The sequence below is a fragment of the Hippocampus zosterae genome, chromosome 1, assembly GCF_025434085.1.
Source record: "Hippocampus zosterae strain Florida chromosome 1, ASM2543408v3, whole genome shotgun sequence".
Taxonomy (NCBI): domain Eukaryota; kingdom Metazoa; phylum Chordata; class Actinopteri; order Syngnathiformes; family Syngnathidae; genus Hippocampus; species Hippocampus zosterae.
The window spans coordinates 4279145-4295317 of record NC_067451.1 but is presented as its reverse complement, the minus strand read 5'-3'; the positions used below and the strand labels follow the sequence as shown (position 1 = coordinate 4295317).

The window sequence follows — 16173 nt, the reverse complement described above, 5'->3', positions numbered from 1 at the left end:
GAATAAAAACGCAAAAGACGGAAACGGGCGGAGGGGTCAAGCGCCGCCGCCGAGGAGTCGAGGGCAAAGCTGTGTAAAATCATCGCAAGCAGATGACGAAGCAAAACGGAGATGCGATAAATGTGAAGCAAGCAAAGTGAGGAAAGGAAGACGAGGGGATGGCGCTGCAAAACTGCCGGAAGAAGCGCGTGAGAGGAGGTCAAGCGGAGCAGGAAGTGCTGATTCCAACGAATTGCAGCGTGGGGAATGAAGACCCCCCCCCCCAAAAAAGTAAATTCTGAAAAACACGGTTCATGATAAGCTTGTCTTCATGTACACTATGCGAGCACCATGCGCGCATCTTACCACGTGTGGCACAGGCATGGGAGGCGGGACCATGGGGGCGGGGCTCCACTGGGTGGTGGACATGGTCTTGTTCTGCCAGTTCTGGCCGCCCGTCAGCTTCTTCTCCCCGGGCTGGTTCCATTGCATGTCCGGCCTGGAGGGCCAACAGCAGAAAGACCAGACCAGGACATGTCATGATTTTTCACTTGAACCAAAACACACGGGCAGTGAGATTTTGGCGGTTCCGACAGGAGTGTGAAGAGTTCTAAAGCCGAAAAGCCCAGACTACAAACTGACTTTTCAGTCAGCCCCCCTTCCAAAAAATAAATGGAATTAAAAAAATACCCTCTTGTCGCTTTTTCACATTATGCACGCGCACTCATGGCCAACGACGAGGCACACGAAAGCAGTTTGAATGGATCAGACTTACTTCTTGGATGGGGTTCCACCAAACTGCAGATCTGAGAAAAGAAGACCACTCAGGCTATCACCAACATTTGACCACAGAGACAAGACTGCAACAGCACGGCATTCCAGATTTTTCACTCACTGCCTACAAGGTTGGCCAGGGAGGAGTCCAGGTCATTGGCGAGCAGCTTTCCTCCAGACTGGAAGACCATTTGCGGCGGGAGAGGATGGGCGGCATGTATGGGAACCGTCGGCTTCAGCAGATCTCCCAGGGTGTCAAAACCTGTGGCGGAGATACAAGCCGTCCTGTGATCGGAATCGATTTCCATACCGGCCGTGTGTGTGCTCGCGAGGGTGGAATCGTTGTGAATCTGTCAAATGTGTCGCCAGTGGGCCCAAATAGCAGCAAGCAATTTGCCGTGCCGGCGCGTGAGCGTCGCTGGCGGCGTTAACAAACTCGGGATGTCAGCATTCGTTTGAGCTAATGAGTCAGTAATATTGCCCGTTGCTGCTTACAAGCCAGGAAGTGTTTCAGCCTGGTGGTGGTCCAGCAACAAGACTTTAAAATAAAGGCCGTATGAAAATGGATGCCGGGGGGGTGGGGGGGGGAGCCAAAACTGGTTGCAAGATGACCACGCTGGCCACGTGAAGCACAGAGGGGAGTAGAAAAAGAAAGAAAGGAACAAGTGTGTGTGTGTGTGGGGGGGGGGGGTGAGTCAGGGGGGGGGGGGGGGGTTAGTAGTTAGCAAGAGGTTTGTAGAGCTGATGGTAGTGCTGACACAAGACATCCAGCACACACTTTTCCTGCTAGCCTCGCACATGGGAGAAGGGAAGCCAGGAAGGAAGGCCGCATATGGTGGGCGGGAGGGGGGGGGGGGGGGGGAGAAAAATGATCACCAAAAAAGTGTTGCTCAGTCTTATGTGCAAATGTGTTTAAAAAAGGGAGAAAAAAAATTCTTATATGGTCAAGAAGATTTGCATCGACCGCAGAAGGGTTTTGCAACATATCTCCCACAGGAAACAGTAGTTTATTATCATGATGTACAATTTAGATTATAAAAAAAAAAAAAACTGGCACTGTCTCAGTGATTTATGAGTGCGGAGGGGGAGAGGGGAAGGAAAGAAAAATTTCTCTTGAGAAGATCAAATAGAGCAGAGGGGCAGCGAGACGTGAAGGTGATAAAACACGGCGCGTTCGATTGGAATAGCAAACGCGGTAAAAATGTCGCACGCACGGGTGATGGGGGGGGGCGGGAGAACAAAAGACGGCTTTCAGAGATGTTATGCGCGACGTGTACAATGCGCGGCGAAAGAGATTCTAGGAGAAGAGCAGATGGAAGCGAGTTGCCTGGGTGATTCCTGCCAAGTGTGATGGCGCAGGCAAAATGAATGCTGGTGTTGAAGCAACGGACAGAAAAAAAACAAAAAACAGACGAGACAAAGCAAAAAAATGGCAAAAGGAGGCGTAAGAAAAGGCAGATACACGTACACAGACACGCATGGCAAAAAACATGGGCATAAATTTTTTTTAAAAAATGACGGGGGTGAGATGCGGCCAGTCAAGCAGATGGGTTGGCAGTCCGAAAGGCAGCTTTTAATGCATTACGGAGACAGAGGGAGAAGCCAGAGGCACAAAGGACACATGAACAATTAAACACATTCGTATCGACGTCGCAATGGGGTAGAATATGAGTTTTAAATCTCAAAGGCTGCAATTTGGGGGAAAAACAACAACAACAAAAAGGTGCTCATTTTGGTTGGTCGGTGGATACAAATATATATTTTTTTCATATTAATTCATGGCTCAGTACTATAAAATGTTACTACAAAACTACTGGTTACTCTAAAATGGTTCAATGATTTTGTTGTTTACGATGATAGTAATGCAGCGTGTTATACCGGAGACAAATTCCTTGTGTGTTCGACATACTTGGCCAATAAAGATGATTCTGATTCTGATGACAAAGGCAAGGTACGGCCTGGCAAAAATATCTTTTTGGCAGGAAAAAATACAGATTGCCAACTAATTGGCAAATTACTTAAAATTATATACTGTACTAGCTGATGAGCCGCCCGGAAGGCTGGTAAGGTGGGCCTTCGGCCCACAAAAGTGTTGTTGCTTGGTTCAACTTTTTGTTCATCTTCATTGCTTATCGCGAAAATAAAGAGATGTTTAGCTCTACTAAATAACTAACAATTTCATTGCAATGCTTGTGGGTAGACAACATTTTTTCGCTAAGATGCCCGCGAGATCGTAGTGAGCCACTGCCTGAGCGGCGCAGTGACGGCGCGCAGCGGCGCGGTGAAGTAGGTACGTTTTGAAAAGGGACAGACGGAAGGACAGACCGCGTGCGGGACGACGCGCAATATATATATAGATTTTTTTCCAAGATGGCGCCCGAGTAGGCAGCCTTCGACAAGTGCTCTTCAAGAGCCTTGCTTTTTTGTTCTTTTTTGGTGTTTTTGCCTTTTGTTTTGTCACGTTGTTTGTTGTTTCATCGTGCGGACCTGATATGGACTGTTTTCAGCGCTTTTTGGCCGCGGCATTCGTCAAAGGAGCAGTATCTGTGCTTGGTGGTTGTGCCTTCTCGGCAGCACGTCTGTACCAGCACAGATTTTGATTGGGAGGAATGTCGGCACCATTGACTGTCGGTGCTGGACAGACCTGGGGTGCTTGTGTTTTTTGCGCCAGTAATGGGCAGCATTTTTCACAACCCCAATTTGTTCAGTGGCTATGTCAGCGCTGTTGGACAGTCGGCGTTGGTGTGGCTGGATGGATGGCTGCTGAAGTTGAGGATGAGGAGAGAGGAGCGTTGGCGCAGAGCGCCGATGCGTATTTGGAAGCGAGAGTCGCTGCTTGGAATTGAAATGGATTTCCATGGGACAGGAGAAGTGAACCAATCTCTTTTTTTGTCAATGGATGCTACAGCTTCTTGTTGACAATTGAAACTTAGCTTGTAGCCGACGTGTGCACATTTTGAGCATGACGTCTCTGATCCACGGGTTAAAGGACACTTTGATTCTCTCCTCTTTCATCTCAAACTGCTTCAAACAACAAAGCGTGTGACGGAAAAGTGGTTAGGACTGCACGACTGTCCGCGTTTTATGTTATGTGTTGTGTTTATTATTTTACTTTATGTTAACAGTTTTGTAAAGCGCTTTGTTACAGCTGCCGCTGTTGTGAAAGCGCTATATAAATCAGCATGCATTGTATTGTCAAGTCAAGTCAAGTCAAGTCAACAGTATTTATAGAGCACTTTCAAACAGCCATCGCTGCATACAAAGTGCTGTACATGGAGCGATTTAACATATACAATAAACAGTAAGACGAATCAGTAATAAGTAATAAGTAATAAGGCGGTAGAAAGCACCAAGCAGTAAAATCAAGAGCAAATCTAAGTCATGCTGAGTCAAACGCCAAAGAATACAAGTGAGTTTTGAGGAGGGCTTTAAAGATGGGCAGCGAGGAGGCTTTTGTATTTTATTGTATTGTATATATATATTTTTTAAATGGGGACATAACTTACAACAACAACAAAAAAATGGAATAAAGCAACTATTCTTGAAAATACGGAGCTACATTTTCAGTCACCTTGTACATTTTGACTCTTCTTTCCAATACACGTTCAAAAGAAAAATAACAACATCACTGAATGGCACATCCATCGCCGGCTGGTGTGAAACAGCTGGCTGATTAAAGTCCGGGAGTCGCGCTGATGGATGGGAGCTATCAGAGTGGAGATCCACTAGAAAATAATTGCACCTTGATTGCACGCTAACGGGAAGAAAGGCGAGGAGAAGAGATGTAGCCGAACAGGTGTACGCCAGAGAATGTTTGAAGGAACGAAAACGGAAGGCCCTTTTATTTCGTAAATCAGTTGTCAATAGAATTATTTTTTTTAATAACTTTGTGGCAAAAAAAAAATTAACAGTCAAATGATGACCTGATTTGCTTTTTAAGTTAATTTTCAAGTTAAGATGGAAAAACAACAGGGTGCAACATGGTAACAAGGAAAGGTAGCAAAGCGCCCCCCCCCAACTCCCCCTCCCCCCCGCACCTCCCCTGTTGAACAGCAGCCAAAAGTTGCAAGAACGAGGGTTAATCAAAAGCAATGTTGGCGCGGCCCACAAAGCCAAAAGTTTTTAGTTTCCAGCCTGGACGGTGGGACGGGGGCACAAAGCTTTACCGGCTGCTGGCTGTGTTCCGTCGTTAGCAGGAGCGGCCTTATTCCCGAACACGGCATCGAAATCTACGGTCATGCCGGGGGCGTTCTGTTGCAGGGGCTGGCTCTCCAGTCCTGAGGGATGTAGTTCCGTTCTTGGATAAGTGCTGCTTCCTTTTGGAAGAACTTCACCAACGGTCAAAAATGAACCAAAACAATTAAAAAGGAAATAAAAGACACAAAGATCATATGTGGCTGCCATTGTTTTGAATTGTCGTCGTTTACTAACGAATTATACCCGGCTGGCTTTTTTTTGGGGGGGGGGGGGGGGGGGAGGACAGCTAATCCTCGGCATGAGGAAATTCATTGATACACTTTTGGTTTGGGTCGCTGCATCACTGCCATGAAATAAAATCTTGGTGGTGGGAGGGGGGGGGGGTTAGTGACAAATTTAACCAGATAATAGAACAAGTTCCGCGTAGCAACTAACCTATCAGGAAGCAAGCTTAATAGCCTCTTCGGGCGTGTCGCTACTAAATGGTTGCTTTGCGGAAAGGTCAAAACCCAAAGATGAAAACTGCTCATCATTGCTGCATGTCTATTTTTGTTTTTTTTTTTTTAGTTAATTATGTGATTATTTTAGACATCCCACAAAAAACAAAAAAAAATCTCAAAAGTGACAAAAAATGGACATGCGTGTTTTTCAGAGGAGGGCGACGTTACGTGAAAGTGGCAGAACCACACAGTACTTCATGAATTCTTTTACAAGGCAATGGTGGTAAAATCAAGAAATGAAGTGGGGGGGGGTGAACAATGAAGGTGGGTGGGCGGTGATGGCAATGAAATGCAATGATGGAAGCACTGGCGTACTTGCTTATCTGCCTGTCTGAAGCCGTTCCTCTGAACATATCTTCAATCTATGTGCACGTGATTGCGCGTGTGGCGTACCTCCCCAGGCACTGTTGGCGGAGGAGATGGAAGGAGTGCACTGCACCGCGGGGATGAAGGCTGGCTGCAGATCAAACAAGTCGCTGTTCAGGTGGGGCACACTGAGGGGCCACGAAAAAAAAAAAAAGGAAAGCGGTGAGAAAATAAGACGCCGTTATGGAGGCCGCGGCTGAGGGGGGGGAAAAAAACAGACAAAAGCATCATCAAAGTAGAGGCGACTATCTCAAGTCACAATCAGGCAAAGTGAAACACGAACGGACTGTCACTCCTGGCACAAAGGAGCCTGCTGAAAATATCACGTCGTGCCAAGATGGTTGGTGAACCGTCATTCATGCACTGTGACACTTGACACTTATGAACATTGAATGAAGAAGGTTCATGTGCCCATCGGCGACGCTGCTTTGGGCTCGCGTCGTCCGCAAAATGAACACTTCCAGCGCACTGCTGTAGGAGGAATATCATCCTTATATTGACATTCATATGTTAAAAGTAAGGCGGCCCGGTAGTCCAGTGGTTAGCACGTTGGTATCACAGTGCGGAGGTACCGGGTTCGATTCCAGCTCCGGCCTCCTTGTGTGGGGTTTGCATGTTCTCCCCGGGCCTGTGTGGGTTTTCTCCGGGTGCTCCGGTTTCCTCCCACATTCCAAAAACATGCGTGGCAGGCTGATTGAACACTCTAAATTGTCACTAGGTGTGAGTGTGAGCGCGGATGGTTGTTCGTCTCTGTGTGCCCTGCGATTGGCTGGCAACCGATTCAGGGTGTCCCCCGCCCACTGCCCGGAGACAGCTGGGATAGGCTCCAGCACCCCCCGCGACCCTAGTGAGGATCAAGCGGCTCGGTAGATGAATGAATGAATAAATATGATGCGGCGGCCCGGTAGTCCAGTGGTTAGCACGTCGGCTTCACACTGCAGAGGTACCGGGTTCGATTCCAGCTCCGGCCTCCCTGTGTGGAGTTTGCATGTTCTCCCCGGGCCTGCGTGGGTTCTCTCCGGGTGCTCCGGTTTCCTCCCACATTCCAAAAAACATGCGTGGCAGGCTGATTGAACACTCTAAATTGTCCCTAGGTGTGAGTGTGAGTGCGAATGGTTGTTCGTTTCTGTGTGCCCTGCGATTGGCTGGCAACCGATTCAGGGTGTCCCCCGCCTACTGCCAGAGACAGCTGGGATAGGCTCCAGCACCCCCCGCGACCCTAGTGAGGATCAAGCGGCTCGGTAGATGAATGAATGAATGAATAAATATGATGCGGCGGCCCGGTAGTCCAGTGGTTAGCACGTCGGCTTCACAGTGCGGAGGTACCGGGTTCGATTCCAGCTCCGGCCTCCCTGTGTGGAGTTTGCATGTTCTCCCCGGGCCTGCGTGGGTTTTCTCCGGGTGCTCCGGTTTCCTCCCACATTCCAAAAAACATGCGTGGCAGGCTGATTGAACACTCTAAATTGTCCCTAGGTGTGAGTGTGAGTGCGAATGGTTGTTCGTTTCTGTGTGCCCTGCGATTGGCTGGCAACCGATTCAGGGTGTCCCCCGCCTACTGCCCGTAGACGGCTGGGATAGGCTCCAGCACCCCCCGCGACCCTAGTGAGGATCAAGCGGTTCGGAAAATGGATGGATGGATGTTAAAAGTACAGAAATTCAGTCATTTCTTTTCTGGGTCCTTATTTTGAAATTTTTTTTAAACCTGATCATTACCCACATAATTTTTCAGCCAAATCATGTGGTCAAAATGTGACATTGCGCATATGCGATGTCACTTCCCCGCAGACTGCTTCACTTCAAGCTGCAAACACCGCCATCCCCTTTGTGAAATGTTCCATCATGTCGTCGTTTGCTACGTGTGGCTTTATCTCGGAACTGGCTTTCCTTTTTTTGTTAATCATTATTCTTCCGCCAACATGCATGAGGGAAAGCCGCCGTTGGAAAATTCCTCTTCAAAACGTCACTCTATTGCAGCCGCGAGGCAGTTAACGGCACTCTCAATTGATAAAGAGAATGTTCTCTCATACCTGTTGGCTGAGAGCGTGGAGCCGAACAACTCTGGCGTTGGCGTGATGTGGTTGTTGTTGTGGGTGCTGCCTACGGATTGGTTGCTGGGGGAGGCAGAGGGCGGAGTTTGCATGCTGATCTCCTTCAGACGCTGATCCTGGCAAAAAGCGGACACGCGCATACACAATTTTTCCCCTCCATTTCATTTTTGGGATTCCAAGCATAAACAGTGATGCTTTAAATACATTCTGCAACTTTTAAGGTGGCCCAAGGACACATCAATAGTGTTCAAAAAAAAAAACAGCGGACTGGAATCAATGCAAATTAATAAGCAGTACATGTCCTCCGCTGCAGCTTTAAGATTAGCCAACATGACAGGACTTTAAAAATACAAGAATATAGCTTGATTGCGGCCGGGAATCCACCGTGCAACCTCAGACGAAAGGCCGCTTTTACACCAGGACCTTCCAAACATTTTCATTGGCTGATTTAATTGTCTGACAGCTTGTATCTCTGATTTTCGGATGTGTTAATACAGTGCCGCAATGATCAAATGTCTTCGCTGGGATTGATTCCGGATCCGAGGTGTCTTGCGTGTGAGTTTATAAAGGCGGCAGACCTCTTCATTTATATTCCAACAGTGCAACAAGGAACAAATGGGAAAGGCTGCTATCGCAGCGCGAGCTCCAGACGGACACTAGCGGTGCGTGTCGAGTCCATGCGGACGCCGTCGCGTCGCCAAGATCCTCGCTCGCTCACTCCAACTCTCCCTTAGCGTTGCCAAGTACACCCGCAGAAAATAATAATTCTTCAAACCTTGTTCTATTTCACAAAGTCGCTGCCGGTTACCTTAAGAGCCTGCAGTCGGGCCTGCTCCTCCTCCAGGGCCAGCTGCTTCTCCTTTTCATCCATGCGGGCGAAGGACATGTCGGTGGAGGCGAGACATGAGACGGCACTGGACAGGGTGGACGCTCTGCAAGACGAGAGACCAACGCACAGAGGAAATTGAGCGGCGCCGATTAGGAGCCGCCGTCATCTGCCAAATATTCACCTGGCGTCTGCATTTAGCTCCTTGGTCTTCTTGCCCTCCAGGGAGGCCAGGTGTTGCTCCAGAGCCTCCAGGAGGCTACTGGGGGCCTTGAGACAAAAAGGATAGGGACAACATGTGTGTGTGTGGGGAGGGGGGGGCAAAATTATGTAAACTGACTTGAATCAAGTCAACTTTCTGTATAAGGTCGCCTCCCACACATGAGAGAGGAACACGTGTTTCTCAGCTGGAAGAATTTGGTCTCACGGGAAGGTAAGAGAGTGCATTAGGCAGTAAAAAGGTAGCCATGGCAACATGCAGCAAACATTGACACGGTGAGCGGAGTAACACTCTAAAGCTCTCAAACAAAAAGAAGCAAGGAAACGGGTCGATCGAGATGTCATGCGTTTTCTTTTTCTGTTTTTTTTTTTTGCTACATATTTTCAGCATTCTCAGCCTTCCACAACAAGCGCCCTGTGCGGCACTCATTTCCGCCTCGGTTCAAATCTCGAGCGGGTCGGTTGCCGAAAGATAAATCGGTTGGGGACGACGCGATGGTTCAGATGCGCTCAACTCGAGGCGCGAACGCGAGCCAACGAGGCGACTTCCAACAATCCACGTTTCAGCTGCGCTTTTGCTTCTTGCAGCGAGCACGAGGGAGAGCAATTTCCTCTCGAGTGAAAATATGACAACGTCACCAGCCACAAGGAATGCGCGCGCACGCAACATCTGGAAGCATTTTGTCTCGTGAGCTCTTTGCGGTGGGCGAGACGGTAGTTTTGCTTGGAGAAGAGGATCTTGTAAGCCGAGTCAATATTAGCTGACATACAATCAGTAAGGTGCCCGATGCTATTAATCATTCATGATATAAGATTTAGGGACAAGGAGGAGGGTGGGGGCTGGGGGGGAGAGCATAGCGTTTGCCACTCGTATCTTTCTATCTCCCGCATCATGATTACACGGGAAATCTGAGGTCAGCCGCGATTAAAAGCAACTCTCCCGAGACGCCGGCGGAGGGAGTCATGCAGATGAAGACGGAGGCTCATTTTCTATTCATGGAGTTTCATGGCCTTTTCGCTTTGCCGTGGCAGTCTGCCCGCGAGAGGGCAGAAAGCAATCTGCGCGAGTTGGCCGGGCGCGGATTGTAAAGCAAGGCAACAAGCGAGCCGACGTGCCTGCGTGTGCATGCGGCGCCTGCGAGATCACACGCTTGCGAGAGAAAAAAAGAAAAGAAAAAAAAAGGCGCTCTTGCATGCAGGGGTGTCGAAACGGGCGGAGAGGAGAAAGTAACGCAATATGCAACCCACCACCTACAATGTATGATCCTTTTGTTTTCTGCGACACAGGAGGAAGAAGAAAGGATCATTTGTGACAAACCATGATGAGGTTTGTTACGGCTGGGGATTTTTTTTTTTGGGGGGGGGGAGGGATTTCTGTTACTTTTGCCCTCTATAAGGTATTAAAAATCAACCCAAAAGTTGAAGCCAGACATTACGATACTGTACACACTATACAGGGTTGGCCCGAGTCAACGTGGCGACATTTTTTTGTCGCCTCTCTCTGCCGGTGAGGCAGTCGCCCCCCCCCAAAAAGTCGATCATTCTGCACTTATTTGGAAATATTTTTTCATATGACGGTACATCCATCCATCCATCCATCTTCTACCGCTTATCCGGGGCCGGGTCGCGGGGGCAACAGCTTTAGCAGGGAAGCCCAGACTTCCCTCTCCCTAGCTACTTCTTCCAGCTCTCCCTGGGGGATCCCGAGGCGTTCCCAGGCCAGCTGGGTGACATAGTCTCTCCAGCGTGTCCTGGGTCTTCCTCGGGGTCTCCTCCCGGTGGGACATGCCCGGAACACCTCACCAGGGAGGCGTTCAGGAGGCATCCGAATTAGATGCCCAAGCCACCTCATCTGGCTCCTCTCGATGTGGAGGAGAAGCGGCTCGACTCGGAGCCCCTCCCGGATGACCGAGCTTCTCACCTTATCTCTAAGGGAGAGCCCGGACACCCTGCGGAGAAAACTCATTTCGGCCGCTTGTATCCGGGATCTCGTTCTTTCGGTCACGACCCATAGCTCGTGACCATAGATGAGGGTTGGAAGTTAGATCGACCGGTAAATTGAGAGCTTCGCCCTTTGGCTCAGCTCCTTCTTCACCACGACAGACCGATACAACGTCCGCATCACAGCAGACGCTGCACCGATCCGCCTGTCGATCTCTCGCTCCCTCCTGCCCTCACTCGTGAACAAGACCCCAAGATACTTAAACTCCTCCACTTGGGGCAAGATCTCCCCCCCGACCTGGAGGGGGCACTCCACCCTTTTCCGACTGAGGACCATGGTTTCAGATTTGGAGGTGCTGATTTTCATCCCAACCGCTTCACACTCGGCTGCGAAACGCTCCAGTGAGAGTTGGAGAGCCCCGTTTGAAGGAGCCAACAGCACCACATCATCTGCAAAAAGCAGGGATGCAATACTGAGGCCACCAAAACGGACCCCCTCAACGCTTCGGCTGCGCCTAGAGATTCTGTCCATGAAGGTTATGAACAGAATCGGTGACAAAGGGCAGCCTTGGCGGAGTCCTACCCTCACTGGAAACGATTCCGACTTACTGCCGGCAATGCGGACCAAACTCTAACATCGGTGGTATAGTGACCGAACAGCCCGTATCAGGGGGTTCGGTACTCCATACCCACGAAGCACCCCCCACAGAACTCCCCGAGGGACACGGTCAAACGCCTTCTCCAAGTCCACAAAACACATGTAGACTGGTTGGGCGAATTCCCACATACTCTCAAGGACCCTGCTAAGGGTGTAGAGCTGGTCCACTGTTCCACGGCCGGGACGAAAACCACACTGCTCCTCCTCAATCTGAGGCTCGACTTCCTGACGGACCCTCCTCTCCAGCACCCCTGAATTACATGACGGTACATGTAATTGGGAATTGCTGTATTGCTCCATTGGCCGAATATCTTTTCCATTTTCAGAGTTAAGAGAAACTAATGATATTCAAGATGACCCCCCCCCCCCCCAGCCCCCCCGGAGTGCTGAGCATCTGCCTCCATGGCCTAATGGGCGAGCCGGCCTCGAGACTGTAAGATGAACTTGAATAATGCTCTCAGGCTCTTTATTATTGCAGTTAGTTGTACTCTGCAGTTGCTGGTGGTGCAGCGTTCCAGTCGAGTTAAGCTTACGACGGTATCTCTAATGAGCCCGGGATGCCGAAAAAAAAAAAAAATTAAAGAGGTCGGAGCTAGCCTTCAAGACCAGAAAGATGATTGAAAATCCAAAATAATAATACAAATAATAAGTGAGTGGAGAGTGAAAGGGAAAGCTTGTTGGTGAGTGTGGAAATAAACGGGTACAATCAGGAGATAAATGAGGCGAGTCCATGAATGAGTGTTGGGACAGAAAGGGAGAAAGAGGCGAGGCGTAGAAAAGCAAGAAGAGAAGAAGGAGGTGAGATGTACACTGACCTGCGAGAGATCGGGGATGTCACCCTGATCTATTCCAACTTCCTGTTGTAAGAAAAAAAAAACAAAAATAAAGATAGGGAGGAAGGTGGGTGGGGGGAAAAAAATGGAGGAAAACAGAGCAGGGTCCATGTGAGAAAACAAATTGTTCCTTCATGCGCTAAACAAACAAACAAAGAAAAAAAGACAGCAAAATCGGAAATTGGTGACGCCACACGGAGCGATTGATCGGTGTGAAATGGCCAACGTGAGGTGGAGAATGGCATGACGGCTGTGATGAATCGTGTTGTGACGACAACACATTGATATAAAAAAAAAAAAAAAGATAAATTTAAAAAAAAAGGACACCGACAGCAAACGCAGCTGCAGGAGGACTAACAGCCCCGACAGATACGTGGACTCTTGGGACACAGATAAAGACGACGAGGTCGAGTACGATTAAACAAGTCACCATCAGGGCTTGTACGTCTGCCTCACATCACTTGGGTGCAGCCTCCAAAAGCAGCTGTTACATCTAGAAAAGTAAAAACCGAGGTCGGATTGAGGTCAAGCAAGAACAATTTGGTTGATTTGGAGGGGGCGGAGCAAATACAGTTATTTGCCATCCTTTTGGAATTATATTGACCTTGCTTTTCCAGATTTGAGCACTTAAAAAAAAAGTTTTTGCCCCATAAAGCTACTACATCAGCTTCCTTGTGAAATGAACATCCAATATCTTTTTCAATTATTAGTTTTTGTTATTCCTGGCCAAACGTTTCAGGTACTTTTGAGTTTGATTTTCAAGCCGTGCACACTTCCTGAAGCAATAAGCAATTTGACGGATGGGCTTTATTTGGGAAACATCAATCCACATTTTGCCTCAAGACATTTGCGACTCAGAAGAAATCATCCGCTGACGCATATTTAAATGTGTAGCCAGAGTTCCTTTACATCATTTTTAATCAGCTGGAGGGGGGGAGGGGGGGGAATGTCTATTCGAATAGCTCTGAGAGCTAATTAGAACACAACAGTGGGATTCGTTCGAGCGAGGGTTGACGTGACGGCCGTTGACTCTCACTGTTTCGTATCTGCTCGGTGCAAAGGAGAGGCGAAAAGACAAGAGGGACGATTTGCGGGCCGCAAGGGCGTCCGTCTTGGTCAGGATAAGGGAAAGAAGGGGGGGCACTGTGGATTTGTTGCATGCGAGTGTGTCTGTGCATACCTCGGCCACTTTGAGGAACTCTGACAGCTTTGTCATCCTGTAAAGAAACTTCTTGTAGATGTCCAGCGCGTCTTTACACTGGTTCTTCTTCATGTCAAAGTATTTCTCTGCAGGGGGAAGGGAGGAAGAGGGGGGGGGGGGAAGCACAAGGATGATAAATTGTGAATGCGTTGGGAAACCTACGCCGCTGCCATGGCAACCCAAACTACATACACGTCGACGGTCTTAATACGCTACGCTTGTAGGTTAGATCTAGGGTCGCTGGAGCCTATCCCAGCTGTCTTCGGGCAGTAGGCGGGGGACACCCTGAATCGGTTGCCAGCCAATCGCAGGGCACACAGAAACAAACAACCATTCGCACTCACACTCACACCTAGGGACAATTTAGAGTGTTCAATCAGCCTGCCACGCATGTTTTTGGAATGTGGGAGGAAACCGGAGCACCCGGAGAAAACCCACGCAGGCCCGGGGAGAACATGCAAACTCCACACAGGGAGGCCGGAGCTGGAATCGAACCCGGCACCTCTGCATTGTGAAGCCGACGTGCTAACCACTGGACTACCGGGCCGCCAGGTTAGATCATAATAAAAATTAATTCAAGGTGAGCGCGTTACCCAAGAGGTTGATGACCCCTTCGTTGTAAGCAGCAAACAGCCTGATTGAGTCTTTGAAGAGCAGCATGAAGGCAGAGTTGATCACACCATTAGTGAGTTCGTTCGGGTTGGCCTGCGGAGGAGGAGGAGGAGGAAGGAAGGTGGAAGCAAACGAGTTGAGCGCCCATTTCCAGAGAGACACGAATGAATATCGTTCAACTATCAGCTCATGTGTGCGGGCACACACACAAGCACAGTACCTGGAAATCCAGCAGCGCATCGAGCTGGTTCTGAATTATGGGCAGCGTCTTGATCAGCTTTTCCGTGTTCATGGTTCGCATCACACCGTCGGTCCTGCACGGTGACAAATGTTTGAGTGCAAATTAGGAAAACCCGCACAACACAAAAGAACCAATACATAACAATAATAATAATAATAATAATAAATGTATTATTATTATTATTATTATTATTATTATAACGAACGTCGGCAGAGCCACGTGTGCTTTGCAACTGAAAACTGATTTGAGATTCAGAAACAAAGGATCGCCGCGTCAAGGACGAGCTCACACTGATATGATTCACAAAAAGTCAAAAGGTAAAGTGAAAATAAAGGTCTTTGAAATTGGACCAAAAAAAAAAAAACGCAGAAGAGAGTTGAAAACAACATTGCCAGAGTTGGATTATTAAAATAAAAAAATGAAAAAAGTTAAAAAAAAATAAAATTAGGCTGTAATTGTGAAACGTTGCCGTTTCCCGTTTGTGGGCGTGTCAGTTGAATGTGCTGAAGCCACGCCCCTGCTCATGTTAGCAGTCAATCAAATACCAATTTTACGATGTAGAAAAATTTATGCTACTTAATCTAGCATCTTTTTTATGCCGACACATCTTTGGAACCGCTTTATGTCTGGTTGCTGGGATGTATCCCACCAAGCTTTGTCACGCCATAACAACGAGGTACTCTAAAGCTACCACGCCGGCCCAAAACCCCAGTCCACAGGCTGTCTGTCAAGTATGACGAAAAAAACTCTCTCATCAAGGACGAGCTCACACTGACATTATTCACAAAAAGTCAAAAAGTAAAGTGAAAATAAATGTCTTTGAAATTGAACCCAAAAAAACGGAGAAGAGAGTTGAAAACAACATTGCCAAAGTTGGATTATTAAAAAAAAAATGAAAAAAATTAAGAAAAGAAAATTAGGCTGCAATTGTGAAACGTTGCCGTGTCCCGTTTGTGGGCGTGTCTGTTGAATGTGCTGAAGCCACGCCCCTGCTCATGTTAGCAGTCAATCAAATACCAATTTTACGATGTAGAAAAATTTATGCTACTTAATCTAGCATCTTTCTTATGCCGACACATCTTTGGAACCGCTTTATGTCTGGTTGCTGGGATGTATCCCACCAGGCTTTGTCACGCCATAACAACGAGGCACTCTAAAGCTACCACGCCGGCCCAAAGCCCCAGTCCACAGGCTGTCTGTTAAGTATGACGAAAAAAACTCTCTCATCAAGGACGAGCTCACACTGACATTATTCACAAAAAGTCAAAAAGTAAAGTGAAAATAAATGTCTTTGAAATTGAACCCAAAAAAAACCGGAGAAGAGAGTTGAAAACAACATTGCCAGAGTTGGATTATTAAAATAAAAAAAATGAAAAAAGTTAAAAAAAAATTAAATTAGGCTGTAATTGTGAAACGTTGCCGTGTCCCGTTTGTGGGCGTGTCAGTTGAATGTGCTGAAGCCACGCCCCTGCTCATGTTAGCAGTCAATCAATTACCAATTTTACGATGTAGAAAAATTTATGCTACTTAATCTAGCATCTTTCTTATGCCGACACATCTTTGGAACTGCTTTATGTCTGGTTGTTGGGATGTATCCCACCAGGCTTTGTCACGCCATAACAACGAGGCACTCTAAAGCTACCACGCCGGCCCAAAGCCCCAGTCCACAGGCTGTCTGTCAAGTATGACGAAAAAAACTCTCATCAAGGACGAGCTCACACTGACATTATTCACAAAAAGTCAAAAAGTAAAGTGAAAATAAATGTCTTTGAAATTGA

General features: G+C 48.0%; 1 protein-coding gene and 1 long non-coding RNA gene across 21 annotated transcripts in view; one reads left to right on the top strand and one right to left on the bottom strand.

Annotated features, from left to right (window-relative positions):
* Positions 1-16173, bottom strand: part of si:ch211-200p22.4 (phosphatidylinositol-binding clathrin assembly protein) — a 41651-nt gene that overhangs the window by 6166 nt on the left and 19312 nt on the right. For 4 of the 20 annotated variants that reach the window (XM_052062401.1, XM_052062444.1, XM_052062407.1 and 1 more), the window contains exons 5-17: positions 14375-14468; positions 14136-14247; positions 13522-13628; positions 12324-12365; positions 10165-10185; positions 8875-8960; positions 8673-8796; positions 7844-7980; positions 5844-5944; positions 4920-5081; positions 875-1015; positions 755-785; positions 346-490 (exon numbers count right to left, since the gene is read on the bottom strand). In XM_052062401.1, the coding sequence (XP_051918361.1) occupies positions 346-490; positions 755-785; positions 875-1015; positions 4920-5081; positions 5844-5944; positions 7844-7980; positions 8673-8796; positions 8875-8960; positions 10165-10185; positions 12324-12365; positions 13522-13628; positions 14136-14247; positions 14375-14468 (1303 nt within the window). The remainder of the gene's footprint in view (positions 1-345; positions 491-754; positions 786-874; positions 1016-4919; positions 5082-5843; positions 5945-7843; positions 7981-8672; positions 8797-8874; positions 8961-10164; positions 10186-12323; positions 12366-13521; positions 13629-14135; positions 14248-14374; positions 14469-16173) is intronic. The other 16 variants (XM_052062404.1, XM_052062479.1, XM_052062417.1 and 13 more) reach the window with 14 other exon arrangements.
* On the top strand, positions 1022-1592 carry LOC127599239 (uncharacterized). Its single transcript, XR_007962061.1, has 2 exons — positions 1022-1418; positions 1453-1592. It is a non-coding gene; the product is annotated as an uncharacterized LOC127599239 (long non-coding RNA).